We start from the raw sequence: 13,146 nt of genomic DNA, 5'->3' as shown, positions 1-13,146 counted from the left end.
TCGAGCCCTCCATGCCAGACGCCATCCGGACAAGGATGGACGACCGAACCGGCCATCCCGGTTTTACAGTCCGGACACCGGTCATGACCGAGCTACCATGCCGGTTACAGTCCGGACACGGCTGTGTGGCAAGTTGGCATGTATTTACCCTTTGTAGTACATGTATTTTAACCCAATTATGGCTGAGGTTTGTCCCAACCTGTCATTGTGTACCGTCGCGTAGCCTCGTGTAGCCCTTATTTGCACTGTGATATATAGTTTCTAGTATGTAGCACAATGGGCTCCGATGTCCAGTGGCTGAATGTGGCTGAGATCAGTACGCTGTATCGTCAAAGTTTCCCTACACCATCACCACTTTACATGACTCTGGAAGCATGGACGACGCCCAGAATACTTAACGTGTGCGCTTCGAGCTCGTTCATATGGGGTACAGCAGTCTCAGCGGGATTCACATTAGGGCGGGGCAGACATTGACCTCACGGAAGAGGTGGACATCTCATTCAATCTCGAGGATTGGGTTGGGATAAAGGCAAAATGAATGCCGCACTCCAGGGTCTGGACTCGGATGGGGAGGAGGATGGTTGGTGGGAGTGGGTGGCCTTCGTGAATTCTGTCGCTTCATTGACTGCATTCGAGTCCTAGTACGATTACTGATACATTGTACAGTGTTCTAATGAGTTGATAGGCGAGAAAACCTTTTTTTCTGTTTTTTCAGACGCCGGTGCATTAGTCCGGACAAAAATCGGCCCCTTCGGGAGGCCGGTATTTTATCCGGACAAAAATGCGGGGGGGAGCCTCAGACAATCCAGACATGGAAATTTTGAGTCTCGCACCGGCATTTATCAGTATTTTCAGGGGTCCTACTGGAACACTGCCGGACAAACTTCGGAGATTGGGATAGCCACATTGAGCTGTCCCTCTATCAGAGTAGAAGTGGAATGCATCCCCCCTCCCTTGGAAGACGTAAGAACACGTGATGTCATAGAATATATTGTAGTGATACAAGGATGAGATCATACAAATCGTGCTGAGACGTAGAAATATTAAAGATTAATGGTATAGCCTACAGCAGAGGCGGGAGAAACTACGGTATCTTGTATAAATTGATGTCCGCTCCATAAAGGTACTTTGGTAGGACTGACGTTGAAGGCGGGACCCCGCTCAGTCATCAGATGGATGACGCTTACGGCTTATGCTGAATCTTGACGGAGAGGAGAATGATGTGGTTCGCTGGTTCATACTTGACATGCTGGACCTCCGTCCCACAGACGGAGTAGCGTCAGCATCGAATTCCAGACGCAGACGCAACAGGCCTTGGCCCTCCCTCAGATCCGAGAGCACTTCAGCGGAGGTCACTCCAGTGGGTTGTATATGACGCCAGATCTGGTTGGTTGTAAGTAACTGATGTGACAGTGGTAGCAGTGGTACGTACGTCAATTTCACCTGATCCCAATAGTTTGTCCTTGCCCAGTGTTTTATGATCATGGATCCAAGCATACAGCTTATTGGTCATGGGCCCAGCGCTAAAAGTTAGTGTCTCATTCCTGTCCCATGTGTATGTCAGCAGTTGGATCCCAGTTTTTGGTTACAGCACGCACCATTCCGGCGTCAGAGTTTTACCCGCGTGCTTTGTCTTGTACTCCTTGTCTCCTACTCGGACCACGACGTAAGGTTTGGGCGTGTCCCCAGGTAACGCCAGATCTTTGGCATCCATGACAGTGACCCTCAGAGTTCCTACACCACCGTTGGCGTCCAAACTGTTCACAGACGCACTGGACGGGAAGGCGGCACCGCTCATCTCTGCAGATGGGTCAGCTCCTACAGGTTTCGAAGCCTGCCCAGGAGCTGGCTCGTTCGGCATATCAATTCCTTCCAGACCATCGTTCTGTTTGGCATGGTCTTTGCTCCTGAAGACTGAGCCCACTCCATGGATGACTCCCTTGCCTGCGCCAACAGGCATATGTCCGATCTGGGTCATAGCACGACCCGCTGTGCTGAAGGTAGAAGTAGCCTTGCGAGTCTTAGCAATGATCTCCGGCTGGAAAATGAGTCGAACGCGAACTTGACCCTTGTCACCATGCTTCTGAGAGGATAACGGTATGTTCTTCTCTATGGCTTCAAATGGTTCAATATCCGCAAGTTCGATCTTGCCGGAGCCGAGCTTCTTAGCTTGCTCTATCTGATTCCAATCGAATATCTCAACCTCGAAGTCGGCACCAACTCGAGACGGCTACACGGGATTAGATGGAGTTGAAGCAATATCAAGACCGGCATATACTCACCACAGACACAGTGAAGGATTCATTCCATTCCGGAGTGAGTGTCTTCTTCTTGGTCTGGGACTTGAAGACACGTTGGCCATTGAGTGTGAAGACAGCGAATGGATCAGATTTCCCTTTTGGAACATGTCAATGACATTCATGAGCGTAAAAGGGTCGGCGCCCTCACCTCCTCTGTCAACACCATGTATATCCTTCCCGTCGATGAGCGTCACTTGAAGCACACCCTGATCTACACATTACGTCAGTGCACCTAACAGAGGTAGCTGACATGGAACTAACTGTTGATGCTTTCGCGCGGCTCCAACTTCACCGGTACTGGAATGTATCGCGCTTCAAGCTCAACAACAGAGGTTGCCTTTCCATCATCGTCATAGAGAGTGAACTTCGTTGGCCCGTTCTTGCGCCCCGGAGAAGTTAACGGTGCACAATAATGCCAATCCTACACATGAACTCACTAGAGCCTGTTCCAAGAAGGGTTTGGCGTCCGTCTTCCATTCAGCAATGACATCATCCTTGTCGCCTTCGTCAGCCTCATTCAATCTTAGCCACACCCGGCCGAAGTCGAGTTCCTTGATGAAGCCCTCTCCAACATGTTCCCACTTGGCATGCGTGCTACGGGCTTTGATGGTGCTGAATGCAGGCCAGTAGCCGTCATCGAGCAGGACCTCAAGGCGGGCCTTCTTGGACAGTTGGCCATTGAGGACATTCATAATAACAACGCCCGACTCTGTGCCATGGGTGAGCGAAACACGCTAAGAAGAGGGGCCCGTGGCTTACGCTGCCGCAATAAGTCTTCCTTGGACATATCAATACCCTTCTCCTCTTGCTGAGGCTTCCTGTCCCTGTTTGCAGCCTGTCCGTTCCCATTTGGTGATGAGGTAGCAGCATCGCCGACGTCGTAGGGAGCAGCGGAGCCATTCGATCCCGTTGTTCCCGTGCTAACGGCCGTACGTGCTGTGTCCGTGGACTTTGCCCCTTTGGCGTGGCCTTTCGAAAAGGTGGAACCAACAGGACTAGTCGCGGTGATCTCGAGAGGCACTGCTTGGCGCTCGATATCCGAGCTCGACATGGACGAGGAATCATCGTCCAGAACGATACCACCGTCCTCATCGCCACCGCCGGTCCGCGCTGCCTGTTGCAGCTCATTACCTCCAGTAGAGAAGCCTCTCCATTTGAGGGCCAGTGCCGGTATGAATTCGGCAGTGTAGTGAAGACGGCCCTTGTAGCTGTTGCCTCTGTCGAGTTTGATGGGGTCCTGAACTTCCTTCTTACCAGTGCTTGCGTAAGGATATTCGGGATCTTCGGACTCCTGAGCCAAATCTGAGACACGCAGCTCCACCGAACCTAATGAGCGGTCCTGATACTGGGGTTAGGGTTTCGTCGGAAAGCAAAGGGACAAGGTCTCGCCTTTGTAAGATGTTGATAGTCCATGCATTCGAGCAACATTGTCTAAAGATGATGTGAGTACTATATATTGCGCATATTGTGACATTAGGCTAACCTCTCTGAGTGAATGCACTGTGTGGCGGCATCTTCATGAATATCATTGCAAGTATGCACTCTGTCGTACTCACCAGGTATGTAGATGATTTGATCCCAGACAGGATTAAGGTCTGTGCAAAGGGGTTACTCGCGTCGACAACCAGAAGAGATTTGCAGCATACTGTTATTAACAACTTCCGTCCGGCCTTGCGTGATGTTGTTGATCTGGACACGGACATATGGGTCGCTCTGAAACTATATGTAAGCGCAACTGTCTGCACTGAACGCCTTTGTAACAGTACCTTGCCACCAAGCGCAGCTTCGACATTCCTGCACGTGATGTCAGCTGAATATGGAGACACCCTGACCAGTCGAACTCACTTGACGTCCGTAGCCCTATCAAGCCAGAGCCTGACAACGCCAATCGGCGGCTTATACTGATCGGCGCCGTGCAAGCTTCCTGCCATATCCAACGGTTTCCACTCTGCAGACATCCTCAATCTCCCGCTTGTACACCCAGCTAAAGCCCACCAGTCCTTGCCCACTTCCTTCTTCGCTGCTAGTAAGTCCGCAAGCCTGACGCGCAGGTATCCAACAACCGGGTCCTTCATGAAGTCCCGGTCGTCAATGACCTTCACCGTCACGACGGACGTTTGCTTATCGGAGCAGAGAAATTCGGTCGCGGATTCCCAAACAGGTGATAGGGTGTGGCGGAATTTGGTCGTCGAATGGATGGGCGCAGGATTATCACCGAGGTACACTCTAGCAAAGGGGTTCAGGTCTCCGGTCATGGACTTTGACGGATCCAGATCCTTGGCCTGGTGGAGAGTGAGTCGAACAATGCCAACGGCTGGCGAAAGAAGATAAGCTCCATTAGACCATAAACAACATTTCAAGGAATATCACGCACTAGTCTCAGGCAACTCCTCTTTTCCGTCGACCACTTCGGGCTTCAGCACGGGATAGAACGATAGGTCGAACCTCAACATTCCTCTCTCCTTGCCATCCTTCAGAACCTCGACCTCCAGATTCTCTAGGGTCGCATCCTCCTGTAACTTGGAGAGATCGAAAGAGGCAGCGCCTAGCTCGGTATTCTTCCGGTGCTCGTTGTAGTCAAACACAGAGAGAACCAGAGTATCGGTCAGAGAATTGACAAGTAAGAATTTGGTCTCGTTCCAGGACGGGTTGTATCTGACGACTACATGAGCGCATGAGAAACAGCCAATCGACAGCATCACGTACGTGCTGTGCTTATACTTTGTCCTAGCAAGTTCTCCCCTGTTGCTGATGCTGAGACTGACATAGGGGTCGGGAGTACCACCTCCAATCTTGCTGCCTTTGAGACTGCGTCCGGAGTGGATGGTGACTTGTACCACGCCGATGGCGGCGTCGAGGGGGGCGCCCGAGAGAAGTTGCTCCAGATTCAAGGTGAACACATTAGGGTCATACATCATGGGCCCCAAAGTCCCATGCACCATATCACGAATGAACGCGGACAAGCCAGGAATCTTCGACCACGGCTCAGTAAGCCCACGCAAAACAACTGGGGTAAAGGGAGCACTTACGTCGTTGATGTCGAATCCGTGCTGTCCTCCGATAGGCTTCAAGGCATATTCGATCACCGGTTTCTCCAGGAACGAGATATCTACTGTTTGGACGTGCGGAAAATTGGTCATCAGCTTCAATTTGATCCGCATGAGACCAGTGAAAGTGATGTCCTCTAATAGCACGGGCATGGTCACGGCAGCGATACCCTTGCCCACCCGGATGGACAGGACGATCTTTGGGTTCACCTTGAGCTTCTTCTGCCTCTCGGTCAAGTCGGAGGTCTCGTTCGGAGTGAATGAGATTCCCCAGTCCATCATCACAATGTCGTCTGCGGTCTTTGGGAACGTTCGTACTTTGTCTATGCGAGGGGCCTTGGTGCCCAAGGTGAACGTGGTTAGTCGAAGAGAATCGAGAAAAGCAGGAGTGTTGACACTAAGGATTTGGTCCACGGAAGAGATGATAGTCGCAGAAAGAACGGGTTCGTAAATGAGCCAGAAGCGATCCAAGAAATTGTTAATCCAATCTGCGGTCTCATGTTCGGATGCCAGGCGGGTCTTGACGAGTTCACGCTGAATGTCGTCGCGGGCACGCCTACGTACGCGCCGGATTGACGTGGAATAATATGTGCTGCAGCAGGCCAATACGATTAGGAGCCATCCCCAACCAAAGTTGAAGCGCGTAAGGAAGTGCGACATGAAAACGGCCTGCACACTTGTCAGCTCGACTCGCCTTGCAATAGTAGAGGAACACGTACAAAGATGATGATGGCAGCGTTATGATACCAGTCGCCATAAAATTGCTCAGAGATAAAGAGCTCAAGCACATTCTTGTCTTTCTCTTCGCCTTCAGTGAGCTCTGGCTCGTCAATTCCGCCCACTGCCCGCCACCCTACTTTATACCAATCAGGGATAGCTGGTGCAACTCCATCAGGCAGAGCGCCCGGTAATTCAGGCTGGGGTTGGTTCTGGTCTTCATCAGGTACTTCTGTATCAGCGTCCTCGATGGTTATTGTAGGCACGACATTTGAGGCGCCAGTGTCAATCGCGAGCTCTAATTATACCCCGCGTGAGCTTCCATGCATCCAAGGTTTGGGACGCGAGATACCTCTACCACCTGCACCAGTGTCTTTCTGGGAGACAGACTTGAGCTGGTCGCGGGCCTTGCCAGCTGCGGCAGCCTTTTCTTCGGGGGGAGCCTCCGGGTCGAAACTATGGACGGCGACGCGACCTTTCTCGGCGTCTTTCTCCACCATGTCATTGACCTCTGCTTGCGCAGAACCGTTGGACGCCGCCATGGGCAACGACGAGGGTGGAAACAAGGAATTAAGGAAGGTGGTGGTTGCAGGGGGGAAGGAGCGTGGTATGGTACGTATACGTTGAGGTGCTGCTTTACAAGGGTGCCCGGGTACCTGGCATGCTCATCTGCCTGCGCTGATGTCACAGCTCATACAAGCTTCAGGTCGGCCTTCCCCGACCGGGCGGCCGCCTTTCAATTGGCTCGGTCCGGACAATACTATTTTGGGGTACATGTATAAATACAATTGCCATATATGGCGAGCGCCCCGACATGTCGCGGTACCGCCACCTCGTCTTCTCTTCCCAACATCTGCCTGCATGCGCACCTCCGGACCTGAGGGAGACGTCATTTTCCTGGTCTTTTGTGATATCTCTTCAGCTGGTGGGTCTTGTTTGCGCTTGGCCTATCAGTATCGTATGGCCTCTGAAGTCTCAACGGGTGAACGGTGCATCCGTCCAACGTCACACTGAAGGCATCGCTGACTTGTCCAACTCGCCTCCGACCACTACATACCGCCTGCCACACTGTCCGTCAAGGCGATGCGGTATCACAGCCTTTTCCCGCTGCGCACTAGCATAACTCCCTGCAACTGCGCGACCGTGCAGCGACGTCGTACAGACCTCTCCGTCACACATCTGCATGAGCGCCTCGGCTGCATCTATAGTGGAGTTGCTTACAAGGTACACTCGGTATCTGTGAATCTCCGGTTCACCAGTTCCTGCCGGCTCTTGCAGGTCCAGGTTATCCTGCAATCGATTCCTTGCGGTCACTCCAACTGCGGCTACCTGCCATACTCTACGTCGACTTGAGGAATCGTCGTACGGCGAAGTTGCCGTATCTTCGCTGTGCCCTTACGTGTGCCATCCGCTCTTCGTCTGCTCTCTTGCAGCTCTCAAGCATGAGTATTGTGACCCTACACTGGAGTTGCACACTCCTCAGCGCGATTGTTGTTGTCAGTATCCCCCTTCCAGGCAGTAGGACTTCAGAAATGGTACCTTTGTGATGAAACTCGAGGGCTTTGACACCTGTGGAACTCTGGAAGTTGTCACTGTTCAGTGGTTGCATACCCAAGGGGGGCATGTACATGTCCTGGTCAGTCTTGCTTTTCTGGTCTCTTCCCTGGGTCTACTGCTTTCTGCTATTTTTGTGGATAGGACTGTATAGTTAAAGCAGCCAATCATGGTCCAGTAGTGTAGCGGTCCATCACATCGGATTCTGATAAATTCTCACGGTCTTGGAAATTTCCGGTAACCCAGGTTCGATTCCTGGCTGGACCTGTTGTTTTTGGCCTCTGCACCGTTAGTAATGCAGCTACTGTCACTAAAGCCAGAGTCTGAGTCATGGTTGCATCATGTCGCTCTTGTCCTACTTTTCCTGTACTACATAATAGCATCGATGGATGTTCGCTGGCTTTTGTTCTGTTGTTAGCTGTGATAGCAAACGCAATCGGTGAGAAGACTCATCTTGCAAACCTTTTAGCCTTGTATGCCATGGCTCTGTGATCATGATTCTGGTTAGCCCGATGCTAGTATAGTGATGCGGGACAGTTTCTCTCCGCCATTTTGAGTTCTACGAACTCGACGCTCCATTGACAATCGCCGTAAACCCTAGCATCGGTTAATACAATTCCGCCGCTGGCGTCTCTGCGGATTCGTCCCCATAGTGCTTCATAGCGAGCACCGGCAGAGTTGACGTTGCTTGCATTCTTCTTCACTTTAATTCCTCCTGAAGGTCTTCCCGGTAATGGCGACCGGATATATTCTGAGCTCCTGGTAGAGATGGCTTCCCATATCCCGGAATCGAGCCTGCAGGCGTGGCTTTCGACACTGGATGCGAATCGCAGCGAACTGACTCCACGAGCTGCCTGCTCCAGGAACTTGACGGCCGAAGATTAGAGGCTTTCCCCTGCTAGACGAGATAAAATGCCGTGCGCTACCTGTCTTCGGAGCATCAGCCATGCTACTCACCTTAGTCACTCTCCGCCCCGACCGCCCTCCACTGCGGCCACATCGTCTGCTCGGGGCATGGGCGACAGCCGTCTTCACTACACTCCGATCGCCACCAGGCCTTCGAGAGCAAATTGGTCCTTGAGCCACTCTGAGCTGTGGACCCCGTCCACGAAAGACGGGTGAATGAAAGGGGATTGCTCTATCTTCACGCACGATTCCCAGGGACCGACACATCAGGTCGCTTTGCCGTGAGGGTGGGATTCCCTTCAATCGTAGGCAACAGAGTTCGGCTCCTTTATAGCGAGAATCGCTATTGCGCTCGTGCAGGGCGGAACACATAGTGGTCGTTGGGTGACGCCACCCAAAACATGCTTGGAGGTTCCCTGAGACAGAGCGCGACGATCCACGGTCCAGGAGACGCATGGGTTGAAGGGCATATTTCATCCTCCCAGTGCTTGCGTACGCGGCGATAGAGAGCCGCGAGGGCATGACTGGAGCGACGGGCTGCTGAAGGGGAGCGAATGTGAAGAAGTGAGCGGAAAGTGAGGTGGGGAGCGAGGGAAAAGGGAGGCGAGGAGCGAGCGCACGGCACATGTGAACGTCACCTTTATATACACGCAGAGGCATGTGAAGGAAACCGTGTCAGCCGTGAAGAGAATCGCACTGCGCGGGCGAGCTTGTCAGCCATCGATCGTGACGTCGTCCACTTGGCTGAACGTCGATCCCAGGCCGCCTCAGAGCAAAAACGGAATGTGACTGACCTCTTTGGGTCAAGAGAACGTCCGAACATTTCTCCTCCTCCGTTTCCTCCGAATCGAAGGAATAATCACGGAGAACGACCGCTCCTGCGTTGCGGCAGTATAACTAAAGTCGCTGTAACTTGTAGGAGGCTCGAGAGCAAGCCGCGTCCGCGTGAATTGCTGAAGCGGTCAAATCTGCATGTATATCAGCAATGAGGTGAAGCGGCAGTCTTCCGAAGTGGAACGAGCCGAATCACTGGTAGGTGAGCAATGAACACTAGGAGGTGGCGCAAAGTTTCAAGCAGTACCCCCTTTGAACGGGACGGTAACGAACTAGGTCGACAAGAAACCTCGTTCTGCAGCTCGGAGCATCAAGTCGTTCAGTGTAATAGACAAAGACATAATTAATGCAAATATACTCAATGTGTATGCACTATAACTCAGTCCACCCTGCGTCCCTTTCCTCACCACTCAGCATGCCCAGGACAAACATGACAGCACTAGCAGACAACCGCATACCGAGGCCCCGGTACAGCTGCCCAATCCCAGTATTCTTAAACCAGCCCTCCTCGATCACCTCGTCCTCCGCCTCAGGTTCTTCGCGGTCCTTGCCCTTCTCCTTCCTCCTTGTTCGTCGCCCCTCCAGCGGCAGATCCGAGCGCTCCTCCGTTAGTACGTGCCACAAGGTGTCGATCACGCCATTATATGGCGCGGGACGCAGCTCCACGCATGCCTTGAGAGGTTTCGCTGAACCCCGAGTTTGGACTTGCAGGCGTCGCCGGACCGTCTCAAAAGGAAGCGTCACGAGCAGGCCCGCGCAGTCGCCGGCGAGCTCGAGGAAGCTCCACGCAATGGGATGCGTCTCTTCTGACAAGGATGGGCTTATATTGGACGCGATGATGCCAGGGAGAGCCAGAGGGATGAGGGCACGCAGGGTGCTGTCAACAAGTGTAGGAATGAGCAAATGAGGGTGCAAGTAGATCCCCCTGAGCCCGCCTTCGTCACGAATGATCTGGGACATGGCATCGATGGGGCCTGAGTAAGACCTGTGTCGCGCCATAGAGGACTGTACCATCAGACGAGTCCGGACAAGGTCGAGTGGTGAGACTAGGAATCCCGTGATCACATGCGAGGCGACCGGCAGGATGAGTGGGGGTTGCTGATATGGCGATAAATTCGGTAGAAACATGGCTTGGAGGACGCCCAGGATGACAGGCTGTATTGTTGACGAGAGGAAATCCATTACGCATGATGTTAGTGTGCCTGGACGTGATTGAATGAACGAACAACTTTTCAGCGTCATCATGAAGCTCACCCTTCCATAACGCTAACCACCCCTCGCCCTTGAACCGAGCAACGCGTCTCATCATTCCCCACACACCCCCAGCACTTCCGACCGGTATGATATACTCGGGCCGGGTAGCTTCTTCGACCACCGACCTTCTCACCACATACCCACTCTCCCTGGGTGCACTATACCGCGAAGCCGGCGGTGCCGGATTCGTGGGGTCTGCAAAGTACGAATCCTGCTCGTCCGATGACGAATTGCTCAGCTAAGGAACCTGCGCATTAATCCAGCCCATTACTGAGTACGAGGGGTACTGGGTGCTGCGTACCACTTCCTCCTCGACTTCCTCGATACGTTCCGCCTGTGGCTCGAGCAGCCCGACGTCTCGCGGGACCCACTGCACTTGCAGGAGAGTCTTACCCACGTCCCATGGCATTGCGATGGCGAACGTCGTGTACTTGACGAACGCCGAGGCCACTATGGCCTTCAGCAGCAGAGTGACATTTATACCCGAGGGATCGTTCAGAGAAGGGGAAAGGTCAAAAATGGAGTTGGGTGGGGGACGGGACCATTGATATTGATACACTGGAGGCTCGGAAGAAGAAGCCGTCGCGTTGGATGTGACAGGCCCTTGTTGGGCCGGGATGAATGACCAGGTCGGCGGAGGAGGAGAATACAAGTCTCGTAAGGACGAAGGGGTAGTCATAGCATCTGCCTGAAACCTTTTTTAATTCTTGCCCTTCGAAGGGCGGAATAGAGCACCAGTATCAGATGGAACGAGTAGGACAGTGGCTCCGTCTGAGAAGGGGAGAGATGCCTGCAAATGACAGAGTCTTGAGTCGGACGTCAGACGCGTTTCCGGCGGCAAGCACGTGGTTTCCCCGAATCCCTGACATGGAAACAGTGACACCGTTAGCGCTTGCCACACTTCGCCACAGTCAGCTCATTTTATCGTGCTTATGGAATACATTCTTGCTTGATGCGCTTCTTCACGGGAAGGCACAAGGAAAACTAAAATATGTAGCATGAGACAATATAAATGTTACACGATACTTGCAAGTAGAGACAATCCCCAGCCCCTGAAAAGTTGCCCAACCCCCGGGAATCGGTCCATAAACCTACCACCATCGGCGCCAGGATACTGAGCTTTAGCAAATTCGTTTTCCAGAACCGACGGGTGAAGAGGCAAATCTGCGCGCTCTTCCGTCGCAATGTGCCATAGCGCATCAATGACACCATTGTAAGGTACAGGCCGTACCTGTACTGAAGTTGCGATAGTTCTCTCGAACCCGCGGACCTGCAGCTGCAATCTTCTCCGCACGGTTTCGAACGGGAGCGTGACAAGCAAACCCACGCAACCGCACAGCACTTTCGTGGACATACCACTGGCCACGTGTGGAGCAAGAACAGCGGGGAGCGCGATAGAGGTGACGGACCGCAGGGTATTGTCGAGAAGTGCCGGTATCAGAAGATTGGGATGGAAATAGATACCCGGCCAACCGCCTTCATGTCGAAGTATCTGCAAGAGTTCATCCCACATGCCGGAGGATGGGCGAAGTTTCGGATCAGACGAATGCACGATTAGACGTGTCCGGATCAGCTCTAGGGGTGAGAGCAAGAGCCCCGTCAGGACGTGAGAGGCTACTTGCAAGACTAGAGATGAATGCCCGATAGGTATCCCAGCGACTTCGGCTGAGAAGTCGAGCAAACCGAGAATGATTGGTTGAGCGACAGTTGACAGGATCTCAATGAGACCTGCGACTTGCGATCCTGGGTATGCCTCAGCGACGCAGTTAGATGTAGACTAGATAGCATATGCATACCCTTGAGCAGTGCTAGCCATCCTTCGTGTGCTACAAGCGCCCTCATCATGCCCCATATACCCCCCGCACTCCCTGCACGGATCGCATGGCGACTCACAACGAGTCCGCCGATCCTGGTACCAAGCAGAGTTGGTCTGCTCATATCCTTCGGAACCCATTGCACCTGCAGCAGCGTTGTCGCCACTTCAAAGGGGCTGACTACAATTGCGGAGGCATACTCGATGACTCCCCAGGCTGTGAGTGCTTTCAGTACATCGATCCAGTTAGCTCGTGATTGTTCGGAAGCAACTTGGGAGAGGGCAATGTCCAGTGACGGAGCTGCCCAGCTGTATCCGGAGGAGGTAGAGTTTTCTTCTTCTATCAACATCTCGCCCAGTCCTTTCCAATCCGTCAAAGACGAGGAAAGGTCGCGACGCAATAGTGAGCTAGCTTGGGATGAGAGAGCTTCCATGACAAATCAGGTTCGGTGCTCTTGAGTTCGTGGTTATGTATTGAGTGTCAGGACATCTCAAAGTCTATGCCAGTGGTACCAATGTCCAGGGTGCCGTAGCCAGAGCAAGACGGGCAAGCCGAGAGTACTTAGCCTTGCTGATCATACATACTATCATTGGGGGGGTTCTGTAAAAACTTGACAATATGACCGGCCAAGGGCTACCTTCTTCATCATTCCCTGTTATTTCACTCAGGCATCATAGTATACCTTCCTAAGTACCATCTGCAAAAAGAATGATCTCGATT

The 13,146-nt window shown here is 52.8% G+C and overlaps 4 protein-coding genes and 1 non-coding gene across 5 annotated transcripts; 1 reads left to right on the top strand and 4 right to left on the bottom strand.

The window, feature by feature from the left end:
* Nucleotides 1-963: 963 nt before the first annotated feature.
* On the bottom strand, nt 964-6,717 carry GLOTRDRAFT_113522 (tricalbin). Its single transcript, XM_007863125.1, has 19 exons — nt 6,417-6,717; nt 6,067-6,362; nt 5,330-6,016; nt 5,007-5,272; nt 4,675-4,955; nt 4,146-4,614; nt 4,067-4,094; nt 3,947-4,013; nt 3,857-3,895; nt 3,784-3,800; nt 3,690-3,731; nt 3,060-3,639; nt 2,738-3,009; nt 2,562-2,679; nt 2,449-2,511; nt 2,283-2,395; nt 1,599-2,230; nt 1,433-1,544; nt 964-1,383 (listed from the first exon to the last, which is right to left on the bottom strand). Exons 1-19 carry the CDS (start codon nt 6,604-6,606, stop codon nt 1,162-1,164), a joined length of 4,494 nt encoding a protein of 1,497 aa, XP_007861316.1. The 5' UTR covers nt 6,607-6,717; the 3' UTR covers nt 964-1,161.
* A 1,072-nt stretch (nt 6,718-7,789) lies between these two features.
* On the top strand, nt 7,790-7,885 carry GLOTRDRAFT_t15. The gene has a single exon. It is a non-coding gene; the product is annotated as a tRNA-Gln (tRNA).
* A 248-nt stretch (nt 7,886-8,133) lies between these two features.
* On the bottom strand, nt 8,134-9,046 carry GLOTRDRAFT_90352 (uncharacterized protein; the record flags this gene model as incomplete). Its single annotated transcript, XM_007863124.1, has 3 exons — nt 8,134-8,484; nt 8,576-8,710; nt 8,771-9,046. The coding sequence occupies 3 exons, from the start codon at nt 9,044-9,046 to the stop codon at nt 8,134-8,136; spliced, it is 762 nt and encodes a 253-aa protein (XP_007861315.1).
* A 593-nt stretch (nt 9,047-9,639) lies between these two features.
* On the bottom strand, nt 9,640-11,405 carry GLOTRDRAFT_53762 (mitochondrial carrier). The gene is made up of 3 exons (XM_007862225.1): nt 10,914-11,405; nt 10,613-10,850; nt 9,640-10,560 (listed from the first exon to the last, which is right to left on the bottom strand). The coding sequence occupies exons 1-3, from the start codon at nt 11,289-11,291 to the stop codon at nt 9,731-9,733; spliced, it is 1,446 nt and encodes a 481-aa protein (XP_007860416.1). The 5' UTR covers nt 11,292-11,405; the 3' UTR covers nt 9,640-9,730.
* A 133-nt stretch (nt 11,406-11,538) lies between these two features.
* Nucleotides 11,539-12,970, bottom strand: GLOTRDRAFT_113520 (mitochondrial carrier). Its single transcript, XM_007863123.1, has 2 exons — nt 12,409-12,970; nt 11,539-12,355 (listed from the first exon to the last, which is right to left on the bottom strand). Exons 1-2 carry the CDS (start codon nt 12,857-12,859, stop codon nt 11,628-11,630), a joined length of 1,179 nt encoding a protein of 392 aa, XP_007861314.1. The 5' UTR covers nt 12,860-12,970; the 3' UTR covers nt 11,539-11,627.
* Between the last annotated feature and the right edge of the window lie 176 nt (nt 12,971-13,146).

This window comes from Gloeophyllum trabeum, assembly GCF_000344685.1.
Source record: "Gloeophyllum trabeum ATCC 11539 unplaced genomic scaffold GLOTRscaffold_00001, whole genome shotgun sequence".
NCBI lineage: Eukaryota > Fungi > Basidiomycota > Agaricomycetes > Gloeophyllales > Gloeophyllaceae > Gloeophyllum > Gloeophyllum trabeum.
Note: the sequence above shows the minus strand (reverse complement) of the source record. Positions and strands in the feature narration are given on the sequence as shown.

Excerpts from the sequence above, each read along its gene's own strand:
- GLOTRDRAFT_113522 (XM_007863125.1), bottom strand. The coding sequence starts at position 6,606 with ATGGCGGCGTCCAACGGTTCTGCGCAAGCAGAGGTCAATGACATGGTG. Across the intron at positions 4,095-4,145 it reads GATAGGGCTACGGACGTCAA|GAATGTCGAAGCTGCGCTTG; the intron begins GTGAGTTCGACT and ends CATCACGTGCAG. Across the intron at positions 3,010-3,059 it reads GGAAGACTTATTGCGGCAGC|AGTCGGGCGTTGTTATTATG; the intron begins GTAAGCCACGGG and ends CCCATGGCACAG.
- GLOTRDRAFT_53762 (XM_007862225.1), bottom strand. The coding sequence starts at position 11,291 with ATGACTACCCCTTCGTCCTTACGAGACTTGTATTCTCCTCCTCCGCCG. Across the intron at positions 10,851-10,913 it reads AGGAAGTCGAGGAGGAAGTG|CTGAGCAATTCGTCATCGGA; the intron begins GTACGCAGCACC and ends CAGGTTCCTTAG. Across the intron at positions 10,561-10,612 it reads GTGGTTAGCGTTATGGAAGG|GCACACTAACATCATGCGTA; the intron begins GTGAGCTTCATG and ends AATCACGTCCAG.
- GLOTRDRAFT_113520 (XM_007863123.1), bottom strand. The coding sequence starts at position 12,859 with ATGGAAGCTCTCTCATCCCAAGCTAGCTCACTATTGCGTCGCGACCTT. Across the intron at positions 12,356-12,408 it reads ATGGCTAGCACTGCTCAAGG|GATCGCAAGTCGCAGGTCTC; the intron begins GTATGCATATGC and ends AGGCATACCCAG.